We start from the raw sequence: 16745 nt of genomic DNA on the forward strand, positions 1-16745 counted from the left end.
TGCTTGCATAGTGTGGATCAGGAATAGCACGCAAAAGATGGTGAAACCCTTTCAATGACAGCGGTTTAGCAAGTTGACATCCGTCAGAAATCCAAGAAAAAACATCAGCGTTCAACAGCTAAGAAAGCTGTTCCTGGGTGTTGTCATTTTTTTTTTTTTTTGGTTTTGCTGGTTATTCCTTTTTGGCCAGTGACTGTGTACACACATTCTATCACATTGATTCGAGTCTTATAAAAGCACAGCTTCGTTTAGTGAAGTCGGAAATGTTGATCAAAATAATCAGAATACTAAAACACACAGGGTCACTAGTTCACCTGGGGGATTTCTGTATGAAGCAAACTTAATCAGCAGCAAAATAGTGTAATTGCAGAACTGGTCATGTCCCCAGTCACCTTCTGGCATTTAAGAAGCTGCTACTGTAAAATATGTACTGTACAATATTCATAATCATTTACAGTAAACCAATGCCCACTGGAATCCACCCATTTTCTTACCACTTCATCCACCATAGGATCCCAGGGGAACCTGCTCCTATCCTGGAAAGCAATCGAAACATGGCAGGCACCTTAATGATATTTCCTGACCAAGTTATCTGGAGACACAAATTAAAAACAATCTTTTGTTTCTGATCCGGTTCTCAATCAAGCTGTGGTTTGCTTTTACAAAGAGATAGAGAATCCCCAAAAAACTTATTTAGGAACGGTTTAGCTCTGTTGTACTTAGAACTAAAAAAAAAACGAATTCTATAAGAACTTGACAGTGTTATTTCCAAACAATGAAAACAGCTCAGTGTCCATCAACTCTGCGTTGTCTACATTAAATGAAATTAACATAAAAATAAACACATAAGTAATAACTTGGAGTTATTAACTGTAATTAATTGAAGAATTAACTGTAACCCATAAATGACACCAGCTGATTTTTTAAAAAAACTCTTCAAAGCATTATATTCAACACATCACTGAGAATTTGCTGATTCTTGATTGAACAGCTAGAGTATCTGATGCACTCTGGTGGACTAAACAAGAAACAGCACCAATAGCAGACCACTAAAGGTTATTTCTAGATTAATGAAACTTGCAGGTCTTGTACTGCTGGCACACACAAGTTTTCTTGTTTTTCATCTCTAAACCTTGATCTTTGACTTGTAATTCTGCAATACACCTTAGATTAGGCCCCAGGCAATTGCTGGGCTCACAAGCAATTTAGAAACTTGGGAGAAAACTGGAGCCTAATACAGAAAATGCATGCAAACTAAGAGGGACCATGCAAACTCCACACAGAAGGTACCCTTGTTTGGAATCAAATCTAGCAGCTGGGAGGCAGCTGCAGTAACGCCCACACCACTTTGACAAATGCCAAGAAGAAAAATCTTTCATGATGCAGAAAACCCAAACAGTAAAAACCTCGTATCAAATGCATGTTTATTGTTTATACGTTTCTCTGTCAATGACAAGAACTGAGGATTCATGCACAAATGTAATAGACAGACATATCTGAGAATATACACAACTGAGATTCTTTTTCTTTGTATTGGAGGCATTTCCATTTCAATCATACAGTTTTACAATCTCTTCTCAGGAGTTCTCAACAGCTAAATCAGTACCCAATTTTCTACCGGGTAAGCTGGCACCAGAAACTAATCAAGTGCCCCAAAATGGCCATTGAGAAACTCTCTTCTTTAGAATTAAGTATCAGTCTATCCTCTACCATATCACTTAATAGCAGCTTTGTAACATGAACTCACAGGCTTTTGGACAAAGGAAAAAGCAAAGGTAACAGTACAATCAGAAAAGTGTGGTGTTATATTCCGGTCTTTGCAATACATTTCTGAAGCCAAATCTAAATTTGTCTGATTAGAAAATACAAATTTGTGACATGTTTTAAACAGGCTTGGGCATGGTATACAGCACTTCAAAATTCGTCCTCTCACTCCTAACTATACAATTACTGTTTTAAAGGACACTATATATTTAGTTATCAGATATCTATTTAGTTTTTAAATTATATACAGTATTATGTATCATAATTATCAAGGTATCATGATTATTACACCTGAGCTTATTCCATCAAATGACATATATTTCTACACTTTACCAAAGGCAGAAAGACACTTTGTGCAAACCATTGGGTTTATTAAGGACTGCAATAATGTAATGTGAGAAGGAATTTGCACATTTAAAATAGGCGCAGATATTTATTTATTGTTTCTATCATGGGTAGGAGGTTAATGGACTTTAATGGAGAAAACGCCCGAAAATACTGACCAAGGATATTTTCAAATTATAGAAACATACTTTAAAATCCCTGATCTACTTTTATACTGTAGGTATCTTCTAACGATTTTAAAATATATTTACCTGTTCCGGAAAAAAAAACATTTAAAAAAGTATCTAATACAAAATGACAGCATTACTATGCTGAAAATCTGGCAGAAAGCAAAGATTTTGTTTTTTTATTTTCAAAAATGCTCGTTTCTTAAAAAGTGCAGTGAAGTGCACAAAAGTAATATTTAATAGCAAACCTACCATATTTTCAGCAGGCAACAAATGGGCTAGTTTTATGCATTTTATCTTAAGTACATAGGTAATTGAGCATTAGATAAGCATCAAAACAAAGAATCAAAAACAGGAAAGATCCGAGTCTCTCACATCTCACACATCATTTATATCAACAGATTATTAGTTACAGGACCAACCAATGTAGTCTTTTTGACACTCCCAGTTTGTTTGAAATCTTGAAAAAATATGTAATTCAAAGCTTCCTGCTTTATGAAGTCAGTGAGTTCTTATATTCAAAACACTTAGGCAGCTAAACTCGATTGCTTCAAATATCTAAGCACTTAAGGGCCATTTGCAGACCAAACATAGTGCAGTCTGTGTTTGTGCCATGACAATTCAAAAACTAAACAAGACATCCTCTATACTTACAGTACATTTATTAACGAGAAGAGCCTCAATATACCGATATGTTGCAACTTATTAGCAAACAAAGCTTCGCAGGAGTTTTGCACCAGCTCTCCAAATAAATCATGGTACCTGTGGGTAACCAGGATGGTCTGACATGCATAGCCTACTACTCTGCTCCTGTCTGGGTTTGAGTAGTAGTTATAGTGTGGAGCACAAACAAGACTGTTCAGGGAGCAATCTCCCAGTCTGTCTCGCCACAGCCATATACTGGCACGAGTGATGATGAGGAAGGAAGGAAAAAAAAAACATTTTATTAAAGAGTAGCTGGAGATTCCATACTATTCTGTCTCTCCCTTCAGCTGGTTAGAAATACAGCTATTCTTATTCTTAGGAATAAAAAACTAATGGAGTAACTCAAGATGAATGACATTTGTAATTGTTATCTTTAAATTACAGTACATGCTAGCAGGTCATTCTATACATGTGCTTAGAATTATCTAGAAGAGTAGTGGCACATGTGTGCCATCCATTGCTCTCACTAATCAGGTAAAACTGTGTAATGGAAAATTTGAAATATACGCCTTCATCATTGTAGATGAGGCTGCAGATGAGGCACAGGGAAACACAGAGTGGAATGTGCCAGACTTCCACATCTACTACTATAGGCCACTGAGAGAAACATAGCCCAGCTTCTCTGGGTTAGAGGCTCCAGGCTGTATTTTAGAACATTAAACTCCTGTTCCTTATCTGGGCTTTGTATAACTACAAAAGGATATGGTAAGTACAAATCACATTTTTGATACTTCTAACGGGACTATCCGGAATCAATGAGTCATTAATGGTTTAGCTGCAAAGACCAAACATCTTCACACAAGGTTTCTTAAAATTGTTTTTGTTCAGTACATCCTCCACTCATTTGTAAAAGGCTTATGGCTTGTAAAAAAGGCTCAGTACATTGGTATATCTGTCCCTGAGTGTTTTGAATACACAGCCCAGTATTTTTACCCGATAAAGATTATTCATTATGGCAATAAGTGCTGACTGTGGGAGTCTTGGATTTTTAGCACTCTTTTAGTCTAAATTAACTCTAGCAAACAATCACTCTCATCAGGACCTGGTTTTGTTACATTTTTGAGCAGAACACGATTTGTCTGTATGTCTGTCAAGTTTTTCCATCCTTGTTTTTTAGAGATATTCTTTAATACAATGTTCTACTCAATAATGGTCATTTTAAGCATAAAAAGGAATTCTACACTCAATATCATACTGTCAATAAGTGATCAAAAAACAATAAAAATCCCTTTTATGTTAGTTCTTTAAGCGTAAAGTGTCACGTTTATACAGTTATAGGGCTACAAAGATACATTTTGTCTTGCAAATCTCCACAACATTGCCCGTGTCTGCAGTTTTCTGGGCATTACGGGAAGCAGGTTAGATTACTTCTTCGTCCTAAAGGTCACATCTAGGGAGGACAGTGTGTTGATGGTTCCTTTCGTTAACAAAAAAAAAAACCCAATCAACTCACTTGAGATTCAATCTGGTTTCAAAGGCCAAATTTGTAGTTTGTTTGCGTGCAGTTTTGAACATATTTAATACATAGTCAAGGTACATTTCTTCACATCTAGAAAATCAAAAGTAACACGGGGAAAAAAAGGCCTCTCAGTAGCCTTGCCTTTGAGCTCTGGAGCTGCTCTTTAAACAAGAATCAGAGGCTGAGGTCTAAATAAGACCTCAAGAAGTGTCAGTAAATCTAAATAAGTGTCGGATCTGAAGATCACTTATAAAATGCAGGTGTTGTACTGTGTCACGTGTTCACGTATAATGTCTCTGATGCTGGTGACATTCCGCTCCAGATCAGCCAGTTCATCCCTTTGCTCCTGCATCCTCTTCTCATTGATCCGATACCTCTTTTCGAGATCTAGGTGGAACAAGAGAAATCCTGCACTGAGTGAAAGTCCAAGAGTGACTCGTTCTAAAAACATGGAAACGTCACAAGGAACACCAGAGAAATACGAGAGACTGTCATCCATTCTCCATAGTGTCAACCCGCCATAGTGTCAATCACGTGAAAGTGCCTGCAAAATAGGACCCTTAAGGCCATTGGCCCTTTTTTCATCAATACTTTTCAAAACTTTTACATAGCTACTGTACCTGCCAGGTCTACATTTCTTACCGCTACCAGTGTTTCAATCCACATGTCTTTCTTAACGTATGCAAATAACTGCAGGCTTAAATGTTGAAGTCTACCTGGCAGAAATGTTCTTCAAAAAAGGAAGGAGTTAATTAAGTCGTGATATACAAGATGGGGGTTATGTTAATTTAAACACTAAGCACATTTAAAAACAGGATCATTTTTTTTTCTAATAATACACTGCATATACTGGACATAACATTTTTGATCTCAAAGGATCCCAAATGGCTTTACAAACAAGAGGAATGCACTTCATCCACCCATCTGGGTGAAGCATGAAGGCCATTCTACATCAGTGGTCCCGCCATACAGCACAGTGTTAAAGTAAGATGTTGTTTCACCCCCTGAATTAAGGAGGAATTTCAGGTAGGCTAGAATGGTTCAAGCCCAGAGTGAATGTTGGCCTAGACACCAGAGGTGACACCTCTTTTTTTACAGGCAGTACCTTGGGGTCTTCGATGACTGAGTTGACAGGATCATGGTTTAATATTGAATCCGAAGGACAGTACATTTTACAGTACATTATTGTAACAATACAACCTTTGCTACTTGCACAGAAACTCGCAGAGAACTTCAAGCTTAACAATACCACCTTTGCTGCTTGCACAGAAACTCGCAGAGAACTTCAAGCTAATCAGAAACATGATGACAAGATGGGTCCTAAACATTTTAGCAAAAAGAGATCAACAGGTCAGAATGAGAAATGGGTTGTTATCTGACATTCGTGTCGTCCCTGGTCACCAAAGTGGTCACCATTGGCTTCAACATTCTGCTCTTCAGGGATGACACCTATGACACCTATCATGTACAGCACCAACATAGTTGTTCTTAGTGTTCTCCCATCTACTACTGACCAGACCCAGACTTTCTTAGCTTCTGAGTTTGTTTTTCTGTGTTCTGCAGCAAAATAAAACTGAAGCATCAGAGGCAACTGAAGCTTTTAATACACGTCTGTCACTTTCCCTAGATATTATCTGCTTGAATGAAAAACCTGAAGAGACAGAAAGAAACATCAAACAGAACAACGACTGGCCTCAGTAAAAGAGACTACACAATTCTTCCTTATGTGCTGTCTCATGACCATAAGGTGTAGACACTTCTTTAAACTGGGTATTTACTGTACATCTCTCTGCAATAGTTTGAATTTTTGAAAACCTGACCCTCTTAAAAATGGAAAATTATGTCCACATACCATCTAGTGCGGTCATGCCATTGTTGGCTTTATTGAGGAGGTCCTCAGCATCTTTCTTGATATCTTTCAGTTTCTTGTCAATATCATCAATGGCTCCACTTCCTCCGTTCATACCATCCACTTTTTTCTGAAGCTCTTTAAATTTCTGCTCCACATTTTCCATCTCCTGTTAGATACAATACCACAACATTAATGTCTCTTCACATTCAGAACTCATCCCTTTACACATCGGTTTGGAGATTTCAGTCTTTCTTAAACCGGATGCCCAAATGCAGCCCCACTCTGACCCAGGATAACTTCAGTTCTTTTACCTCCAGTCACCTGTTCTATTTCTCCCTGTGCTGATGGACTGCATTCAGATGAGCTTGTGTCCAAAGTAAAACAAACACTCTCAGAGATACCTAATGGCTCAAGCTAACCTAAGCAGACCACAGGGTAATCAAATCTAGCCATAATGGACTAAGGGTTTAATGTCTTGCCATTCTGTCATTTGGCATCTGGGTTTCTTAGTGAAAACAGTTTTATGATGCAAAGAACTGCTGTTTCATCTTTTCTACATTTCAGTCTTTTCTACATTTCTCAACATTTGTTAGCTCTAACCATTGTCTAACATATCATTTCTAACACACAACAGAAAATGTCAAATCTGAAAAAAAACAACAACAACGAATGGGCATTTTTCAAGGGCATCTACAGTATACAGGCTGTTGTTACCATAATTAAATGAAGGAAATAATGTTAACAGGATTAAATTTGAGACTTAATGTTGGCTAATAGGTATTCTGCTGCATAAAGATGCCATGAGGATTTCATGCAAGAATATTTTCAGTGAGGACTGGAAAGGACATGTTAATACAATATTTATATCTACTTTTACTTTTTATTTGTTGTGCAGTACTGTATGAATTTTGACATGTACTGTACAAGGATTAATCTGAGGGAAACAGCTGTGGCCACACACCAATGTAGCACAGCTTCTAGTGTGCACTACTTCATCAATGGATCTCAAGGCCTTGGCACCTTCAGTAATCAAGGGAGAGTGCTTTTCAAGAAGAGGGATTTGTCCAATTAATCAGCATTATAAACAACTGAACAGCACGGGTAAATGCCACATACTGTACTGTTCCTATCTGAAGTATTGTGTGAGAACTACTAGAAAATGAAATAAAAGACACACAAGGGTGATGTATTGTAAAATGAAAACAAATATCAAATACAGTAAGGCTGATGTACTATATGAGCCCTTGAAATCCGTCACTGGCATGCTGGGGTATAGCACATACCCCAGCATGCCAGTGACGGATTTCAAGGGCTCATATACGCCCAGCTAAAGCTCATGCTGTGTCATGAAGCTTGCACAGCAAGCGACGTCCTGGCAGACCCACCTCATCCAGCCCCTCCGCAGTCTGTGTGGCATTTTCCGACTGAGCTTTCGCTTTCCGGGCCAGCTCTCGGTTCTGCCCTGTCTTCTCCTGCAGAGCTTCCACCTGCTTCGACAGGTCTTGCAGTCGTGTCATGGCATCCATGTGATTGCTGTCAATGCCTTGGAGCTTATTCTTCACCTGTGAAAGTGCGACAGAAAGGTGGTGAAAATGGAGCAAGCGTTGTCAACTATTGTCCAAAAGCAATCAGATATATTGAGTATGTCCCTTTCTTGTCTGTGCCTTGAGGGAATTTAGAATATAACACCATAATCTTGGATGTGAAAATATTTCTGTTGTTGGGTAAGCTACCAAATGAAATACATTACCAAGCTAATAGCTGCTGGTTATGAAGTTCAAGGTAAGGACATTGTCTACCATGAGAATCCTATTCAGATGCAACCCAAACAGTCCTGAGTCCTGAGGCTAATGGGGGAATGGAGATTAGACTCCTGGTATAAAGGGGTTTTTGAGATGCAGGCTGTTATAAATAATCTAGCAATAAGTGTTAGATACCTCATATTTATTGCCTTATTTTTCATAATGCTTAAAAGGAAGCTAAACACTTTTTTTTCTGCTTCAGTGGTAGAATTTGTACAAAAGCCAGTAGTAAAACTTAAAATCAATTGAGGCACTTTAGTGAGTTTGACAGAAAACACTGATGTTTTACCAAGTCTGTGGCATTTTGTGCACTGTTGATGTTCTTCTGGGCCTTTCTGAGAGCTTTCTCTGCTGACTCTGCTGCTGTCTTGGCATCGTCTAATGTCATCTTCGTCTCATTGACAAGCCCCTTCACTCCTTCTGCCCGGGTCCTGTGCTCAGGAAGCAAGAGGACATCTACTTGGAATTTTTATCCTGAATGAGTTGAGACACTCCAGCGTTTAAAGGAAAACTGGCAAGTTATGAGTGGAACGTGTGGGTGTAGAGCTGTCTGCTTCCTGTCTAACAGTATGACAGTACCAACAGCATGACATCTTTCTTACAAAGTGACCCGTAAAGTCCACTGAATAATTTATAAATTCCACTTGAATCTAGCATTACGGACCTATTGACTGCATATAACTTATAAAGTGAGTTTGTGCAGCAAATTGGATTTTTAAAAAAAGGAAAGGTTGGCACTCACCCCAAAATAAAAATATTTAAGGAAACGTTTGGGTACGCACACTTAACCCACTTTTTTGAATGCTCACATTTGCAGTTTCTTCAAAGACAATTCCCATTTAATAGCAACAAAAGCTTGCATGAAACATATAACCAAGATGAATAAAACACACTCTTTCACCCATAAGCATACAATCCCAAGGAATAGTCTGCTGCTTTAATGATGGAAGGAGCTAGTGTGTTTTCAAACCCCCATCAGAGAAGAAACTGCAAACAAGCAAGGTAGCTACTGGATCGTACTCTTACTTTGCATCACGAGCATTTTGCAGGAGCTCCTCCACGATGCGAAGCTGCTGGGAGGTGGTGTTGAAGACTTTCTCCACGTCGGTCAGGTTGGCGATGCTGTCCTTGATTTCCCGGGCAATGTTGGCTCCATTGACGGGCAGCGAGATGGCCAGCACCTGCTGGGCCACCAGCTCAATGCTCCCTGGATCAGCTCCTTCCTCTGAAGCACCAAGGAAGGACATGTGAGGAATACACCGAGCAGCACCTGCACAAGCTTCCATACTCCTCATTCTCTGTCGATACGTCAGCTCAGTACAGACACAAATGATTCTCTAAAATGTACTGAAACACATTGCGACACTATAGATGTAAAACAAGAGGGTGAACTAACCAGTCAGGAAATCTCTGATCTTCTGGATGAATTCTTTAAGCTTCTTATTGGAGTTCACAAAGTCCTCCTTATTTTTCTGAGCTTTTTCCAACGCCCCCTTTGCCTGGGTTTTTACTTCCTGCATCAGCATCTCAATGTCCTGCAGCTGTAGAAATCAGCACTACAGTTTAGTTCCTGTTCACTCCACAAAAAAAAGAGCATGAAGTTTGCAGGTACAGTATGTACCCTGCATGGTGATGAGACCAGATTCAACAGGACTTCTGTCGTACCCACCAATGTGGAGTTTCTGTAGGACAATATGTCATTTTGGGATGAGTATGTTCTTGTGAAAGAACAGGTGGCTATGCATTTGCAGCTTACTCTGTCTTTCGAAAAACTTAATGTGTTAAACTAATTTATGATCAACCAAAGCATACTGTATGAACACATTCATCTTTAGATTGCTAAAGTAACAATAACACTGAAATGCTTTCTGTTCTTAACCCTTTTGAAATTGTGGCTAGGAAAAGCGGAGGGCTTTTCAAGAAGGTAAAAAGTATTTTCAAGAAGCCTTTTCAGAATGATTTTCGTACGCCCAATATTAATGCTGCAGAGGACGTCGTGTGTAAACAGAGCAGGGGAAGCAGACCTTCTTTGCAACGTTCTGCAGCTCATCATTGGCAGTGGACACGTTGGCAGCGATGTCATTGACCAGCTTCAGAGTTCTCACAGATGTACCCACAGTTCCATTGCAGGTAACCCCACCACACTTCAGCTGACCCTGCTCGTCACGGCAACCAGCACCCCCACACGTGCTGTCTGTGCAGCTCTCTTGCCCACTGGTGCTTCCACAGACCTGTAAGAGGAAAGTTTAAAAGAACCAGTTTATTTTTTTTTCTTGATTTCTATACCACATCTGAAAACATGATATGGATGCTATCATCAAGAAGCATGGGTTTGTACAGTATACGATTAAATGTTTGGTGCGTTTTGATTATACTTTGCTTCAGCAATTGAACACTCTACTAGAATTATTTTATTACCCTTGGACAGTGTAGCCTGTGGGACCTACTGTATATGCATACTGGCTGACCAGTGGGTAACCTGGTTATCGACAGGCTTCTGAATGACGCAGGGTGACAGCACAGACACTTGTCGATGTTAGTGGTGAATTCATGGGCATATTGCTCAGAGCTCACTTGTGCCTTCCTTACTGACACAGCAGCTTACAGCATCCCTCAGTACTGTCTTGGGGACTATAGGATTAATCTTGGGGCCAAGAATTGGCTCTTAATAGCAAAATTTGGGACAGTCCATGACATACTGTAGGTAGTAATTTGATTTTATTTACCGATAGATTCTACATATTTACAAGAAACAAGTAGGAGTCCTTAGATGTTTATTATTAACGAAGGCCCCTGACACTTCTTCTAACACAATAATGGTGTGTTAACATACAGTACCTTACGGCTAAGTTGATGGACCTTCTTGTTCATGTCTTTACTTTTGTCCTGCAGCTCTTTCAGGGATTTTTTATGGGCTGCCATTGTGCGCTGGAATTTGTCTGCTTGTTTCTTCATGAGGTCCTCAGCCCGTCGTCTTGTTTCCTGTGACTGTCCCACAGGGCTGTCAGGGCCAGAAACTGAGCCATTGCATCTTCTCTCTGCACCCAGGGACTCCTTGTAGTACTTACGGACCTCCTCAAATTGCTCTGGGAAGCAAGTAAAATAATAAAATTCAGAGAGAAACACGGACTAAAGATGTTAGGAAAAGCAAAAAGCTTTACTCCAAGAATAAAGATGAAACACCACTTTCATTTCAGATGACAACAAATGGTTAGAACTAGATGAAAAGATAAAGGAACCAGAATGGAAGCCACCAACTTTGCTTCTGTTGTTTTAAGAAGTGGAAAAAGGTAGCTTGCTTTGTTGTGTAGATTGGAGGCAGAACGGCAAAATTCAAAGGTAGAGTAGGTCGTGATACGTCTAGTTATATGGGCAGGTTCTTAGACCTATATCAGAGAGTTACCAGTGATCCCAGCAGTGATAAGGCTCTCCAGTCTGCGTCGGAGTTTGGCCACTGTGCTGTTGAGATCTCCGAGATCTGTTTCAAGGAGATCCAGGCTCTGGAGCTGCTTCCTGTCTTTCTGCATGGTGCTGTTCAGGTCTCCAAAAATGCCCATCAACCTCCCATCTGTATTGTCTATCGCTGCCCTAGCAAAGGACAGAGGGAAACAAGAGAAGCTTCAGTCAGAACCTACAATAAGTACACTTGACAAATCATTTTCATAAAGAATCAGGCAAATAAACCAATACTAAAATGAAAAATAATATTTTTAGGTAGAAAAATCAACCAGGCATACTCTCTCTACTCTACTCCGAAGTGATTTATTTCTTAACACTTGTCAATGTTTCAGTACACACAAGCATTAGGTCTAATATAGAGTTAGCATTCCTTAACGGTTGGCATTTGATGTGAGAGGAAGCCTATTGTTATTAAAAGAAGAATCATGGAATAAATACTGTACAGCCATAAGATACAATAATTTGTCATTATTGTAAGATCCATGTATCAAAAATCAAGAAACTACAAATCAACTTATACCTAAAAAACAGACCTTTTTTCAAAATTATTTTAGAATTTCACATTTCAAATTAGTTAACTTCTATTTATAAAAAGAAGGGGTTCAAAAATGGAAGGATGGACATGAAATCTACAGTAACTCCATGTTCAATCCATCTCAAAATATTGAGATGATACTGTACATAATAAGTCAGACAAGATAAGAAGAGATGCAGAATCATTCCCTCTCCCCCTTGCAACTGCCTTTCTCGATGCCCACACATCGCAGAGATGAGACCACAGAGGCTGCTTAAGCCAGGTGGCACTGGCCTTACCTCAGGTCATCAGCATACTGCTTGACCAGGGGGTAGATCTTCTCAGCGGCCCTGTCATCAATAAGCCTCTGGATGTTTTCCAGCTTCTTCTCCAGGTCCCGAATGCGGGCGTCATTGAGGCTGGAGGTGATCCCGGTGGCCTGGATCTTCTTCACCTGCTCCCGAACGCGCTCCAGCTCCGCCCACACGCGGGACACCACCCCGTCCCACTGGTCGAAGCAGGGGTGGCAGCGCACACACTTGGGGAAGTTCCCGGTGAAGCCGCGGGAGCACTGGTCACAGCGCGGACCCGTCGCCCCCTCCCTGCACTGGCAGTGCCCTGTCTGTCGGTCGCACTGGGAGATCTCGGCGCCGAAGGGGTCGCAGCTGCACTCTGGGCACAGAGGAGAAGAACTGTACTAAGAGCTGACAGAGATAGGTCAGTTTCCTTGATTGCAAACTGATTCAGGTGCAACAGCCTAGAGCTTAAGGAACATCTATAAGGGGAAAAACTAAAGGGAAATGTCATTACTGCAGCGGTGACTGGCCACTGGGGTTATAATTAATAATAATAATAATTACTTACACTTATATAGTGCTTTATATAACTCAAAGCGCTTTACAGGAAATGGGAATTTCCCTCCACCACCAACGATGTGCAGCATCCACCTGGATGATGCGACGGCAGCCATAGTGCGCCAGAACGCTCACCACACATCAGCTATCAGTGGGGAGGAGAGCAGAGTAATGAAGCCAATTCATAGTTGGGGATTATTAGGAGGCCATGATTGGTAAGGGCCAATGGGGAATTTGGCTGGGACGCCAGGGTTACACCCTTACTCTTTTCGAGAAACGCCCTGGGATTTTTAATGACCACAGAGAGTCAGGACCTCGGTTTTACGTCTCATCCGAAGGACGGTGCCTGTTTACAGTATAGTGTCCCCGTCACTATACTGGGGCATTAGGACCCACATGGACCACAGGGTGAGCACCCCCTGCTGGCCCCACTAACACCTCTTCCAGCAGCAACCTTAGTTTGCCCAAGGAGGTCTCCCATCCAGGTACTGACCAGGCTCACACCTGCTTAGCTTCAATGGGTTGCCAGTTGTGAGTTGCAGGGTGATATGGCTGCTGGCAATATCAGACCTGGAGATGATTAAGATCTTGTTTTCAGACAGACTTGATCTTTCCTGGTGCAACTGGAGATAAGCAAACAACCTGCAGTGAAAGAGCACTCCCGGTTTCGAACTCCTTCACTCAATACGGAAGTATTCCACCTGAACGTTAACCAGGACCAGTGCACGGCACGCTTTTAAACTGCGTTTCGTTTCTCTGCGCGATTCTGCATTTGTGATATACAGTTCAGGTCAGTATGATAACTAAATCCCCATCGGTGATAGTATCTGTAGAATATGAATGGGTTAGCAGCTGCATCCAGGGGTACCTTTGCACTCTGTGGTGGGGTCTCCCCAGTAATCCTCCTGGCACTCAGAACACACTCGTCCTCCAAACCCAGGCCGGCAGTGACATTGTCCGGTAAACTGGAGAATGGTTGGAATTCCAAGAAACACAAAAAACAAAGAAAATAGATTTCGTTATAGCAGAAATGGGGACTTTATTAAATTTTGTATGGCTAACATACACAGTATTTAACTAAGCAGTACCTTTTCTGTAACACTGACAAAAAAAAAACTTCTGTAGCGCAGCTCTTTACCAACAAAGGTGACATTTGTAATAGAGAATGCAGAGCTTAAAGTTAAAAGGCAGTGGTAATTGAACATGGAAGGCAGCATAATCGTGAAAAAAAATAATCAGAAATATTACAAAAATCCTCTAGACTTCCCTGCTTAAGGACCTGCTTTTTTCTAATTCCTATGATTTTCCTATGCAGTTTGTGAATGAAGGGGCTTAAAACTGTACGTTCTCCCTAATTCATTCCACAAGTAGTTTACACTTCTAGTAAGCTAGTAAGATCATTGTCTTTCATGTGAAAAGACCGGACATTAGAATTAGAAGTCATTTTTTAAAAAAATCTTCAATGGTAAATCTGGGAAATCGAGTACGCTTTGAATTATTGAGTTTTTCATTAGAAGGCTCTCCATAAGTTCTAAACAAATACTACATTTTTTACTTAATAGTGCGTATTACTTTCTTTCTGAATGAAGGTCACCAGCATAAGCCAGGATTGTGCTGGGACACCTGTGGGCTCTGTCTTTTGCTAGATTTGATTTTTTTTACCGCAAACTGTAGAAATCATGAGCATTTTTGGAAAGCTTTGAAAGCTTCCCCATCGTTGAGGCAGTAAGCCCGTAGAGACAGTGATCCCCTGTTGCTTTACCATATTGCAGTCAGCACGCAGGGAGTGTTGGAGGTGGCAGGCACAGGGCTCACAGCCAAGGTCCCTGCCCAAATTCCAGTGCTGGGGTGCACACTGATCGCAGTTCTGCCCAATGACGCTGGGCCGGCAGGGGCACGCCCCTGTTTTCTTGTCACAGTAGCACAGGTCTCCTTGGCATTGAGACTGCAGGGTGCCCACAGCAGCACATGTGCAGCCTAGAAGGCAGATGGGACATGAACATTGTTTCACATGCATCCATTAGGAAATACAGACAAGACTACAATACCAGTATACAAAAGGAATAGCCCGGTAAAAAGAAACAAAGCAATCTAGATCCCCAAGTGATCCTTGATGAGACATAGGCAAATGCTTCCACTTCTAAAAAGCATGAGGGAGACGAGGCACAGGTACAAATATCATCAGACATGACAGAAAATGCCCCCTTGCTACGGTCTAGAACAGTGTTAAAGAAAAATGCCCACTGTGAGTTGTGCGAAGACCACAACACCGACATCTTTCCACCTGTGACTAGAGATTTTAAAATTAAATAGACGGGGGGGGGGGGGGGAGAAAACAATGGGAAAAAAAGCTGCAACTTACGCCTGCAGTTCTGAGGTATCAGGGCGTTGCCATAGTAACCGGGCCTACACTCCCCGCAGGTTGGTCCATCTGTGTTGTAGAGACACTTCAGACACTGGCCCGTCCGGGGGTCACACGAGCCCGGGTCCAGAGTGTCGATGTTGCCATTGCACTGGCAAGGCCGACACTCTCCACCAGCTCTCTCTGGGTTCCCAAAATACCCAGAGGCGCATCGGTCACAGCGGGGGCCTGCGGAAGAGAAAACAGATTCAGCCTGGGGGAGGTTTACGGGTTTAGGTTTCAGATCAGATCAGCAAAACATGAGCAGCAGCTTTTTTGATGAGTGGGCAGGGAAAATGAACCATCAAACCAGTTTGTAAATTGAGATCAATGAACCAAATAATAGGCATTTTTTCATTTGCAAATTGGGTGGTTAAATGTTCTTCACGACACAGGCCCATGTGGGAAGAACATGGTGCTCTTTTTGAATGCGAGGCTACTCATTCTTATTGACACTACACTTCAGTCCTGATGAGAAGGTATTTTCCCTACTGTGCACACAATTGTTGTTTTTTCCACCTTGAGCTCATAAGCTCCCTTCCATTCATTTTCAATTCATTTCAATAACCAGTTTACTTTTAAGGAGCTGCACTGAGCCACAGCCTCACCCAGCATGAGGCAGGGCTGTAGTCTGGACAGGATGCCAGGGTGTCCGCTCAGAGATGATAATTAACCTGGAAAGCATATCTTTGTGGGGGGGGAGGGATGCTACAGGAGAAAATCAGAGCACTCTTGAGAAACCCCTCTTGGACAAGGAGGGGACATGCTAACTCGATACAGAAGCTGCACCCCAGCCCAGGACCCAGAAGCTGTGAGACAGCAGAGCTATCCACCTCACCACCCGTTATAACTTCCCCTTTTTCTGTCATTTCCGTCCATGCTTTGGGAGCGGTCTCATATTCCCTGCGTCCTCACCTGCGTATCCTTGTTTGCAATTGCAGATGACTTGGTTGGACGAAGGGTCAGCGTAACAGGATTCCCCGTTCGAGTGAGCGCTCCCTGGGTTCCCTGGACAGGGACACGGCCGGCAGTGATCCCCAGAGCCCAGAACAGGGTTTCCATAGAAGCCTTTCATACACCTGGAGAGCACAGATTGAGTAAAGAGAGGGCTCCTCCTGCAGGAGACGGATCATCACTGTTCATCTAGGCCTTCTGAGGCTTTACCTTACAATGCAGCGCTGCAGAGCACACAAAACTGCCTCAGAAAACAATCCAGTAAAATGCCAGGGCTTCACATTATTTTTAGAAAACAAACAAAAACTAGTTTATTGTGGACAGATGACACCAAGAAACTCTTTATCTTTTAACCCCCTTTACGATTGGCTTAGTGATAGTCAGGAAAGCAAGAGTGCCTCACAACCGCTTGTAATAATAATAATAATTAATAATTGCTTACACTTATATATAAAGCTTTTCTGGACAC

General features: G+C 41.4%; 1 protein-coding gene across 2 annotated transcripts in view; it reads right to left on the reverse strand.

Moving 5' to 3' along the window:
• Window positions 1-1407: 1407 nt before the first annotated feature.
• Window positions 1408-16745, reverse strand: part of lamb2l (laminin, beta 2-like) — a 66860-nt gene continuing 51522 nt past the window's right edge. For both annotated transcript variants that reach the window (XM_088636559.1, XM_088636560.1), the window contains 14 exons: window positions 16238-16401; window positions 15284-15511; window positions 14684-14898; window positions 13790-13886; window positions 12367-12739; window positions 11498-11682; window positions 10933-11180; window positions 10119-10325; window positions 9491-9635; window positions 9121-9319; window positions 8384-8525; window positions 7678-7854; window positions 6293-6458; window positions 1408-4827 (listed from right to left, as the gene is read on the reverse strand). In XM_088636559.1, coding sequence (XP_088492685.1) covers window positions 4688-4827; window positions 6293-6458; window positions 7678-7854; window positions 8384-8525; window positions 9121-9319; window positions 9491-9635; window positions 10119-10325; window positions 10933-11180; window positions 11498-11682; window positions 12367-12739; window positions 13790-13886; window positions 14684-14898; window positions 15284-15511; window positions 16238-16401 — 2686 coding nt within the window. In that variant the 3' untranslated portion in view covers window positions 1408-4687. The remainder of the gene's footprint in view (window positions 4828-6292; window positions 6459-7677; window positions 7855-8383; window positions 8526-9120; window positions 9320-9490; window positions 9636-10118; window positions 10326-10932; window positions 11181-11497; window positions 11683-12366; window positions 12740-13789; window positions 13887-14683; window positions 14899-15283; window positions 15512-16237; window positions 16402-16745) is intronic.

This window comes from Lepisosteus platostomus, chromosome 6 (genome assembly GCF_059453375.1).
Source record: "Lepisosteus platostomus isolate fLepPlt1 chromosome 6, fLepPlt1.hap1, whole genome shotgun sequence".
In the NCBI taxonomy this organism is placed as follows: Eukaryota; Metazoa; Chordata; class Actinopteri; order Semionotiformes; family Lepisosteidae; genus Lepisosteus; species Lepisosteus platostomus.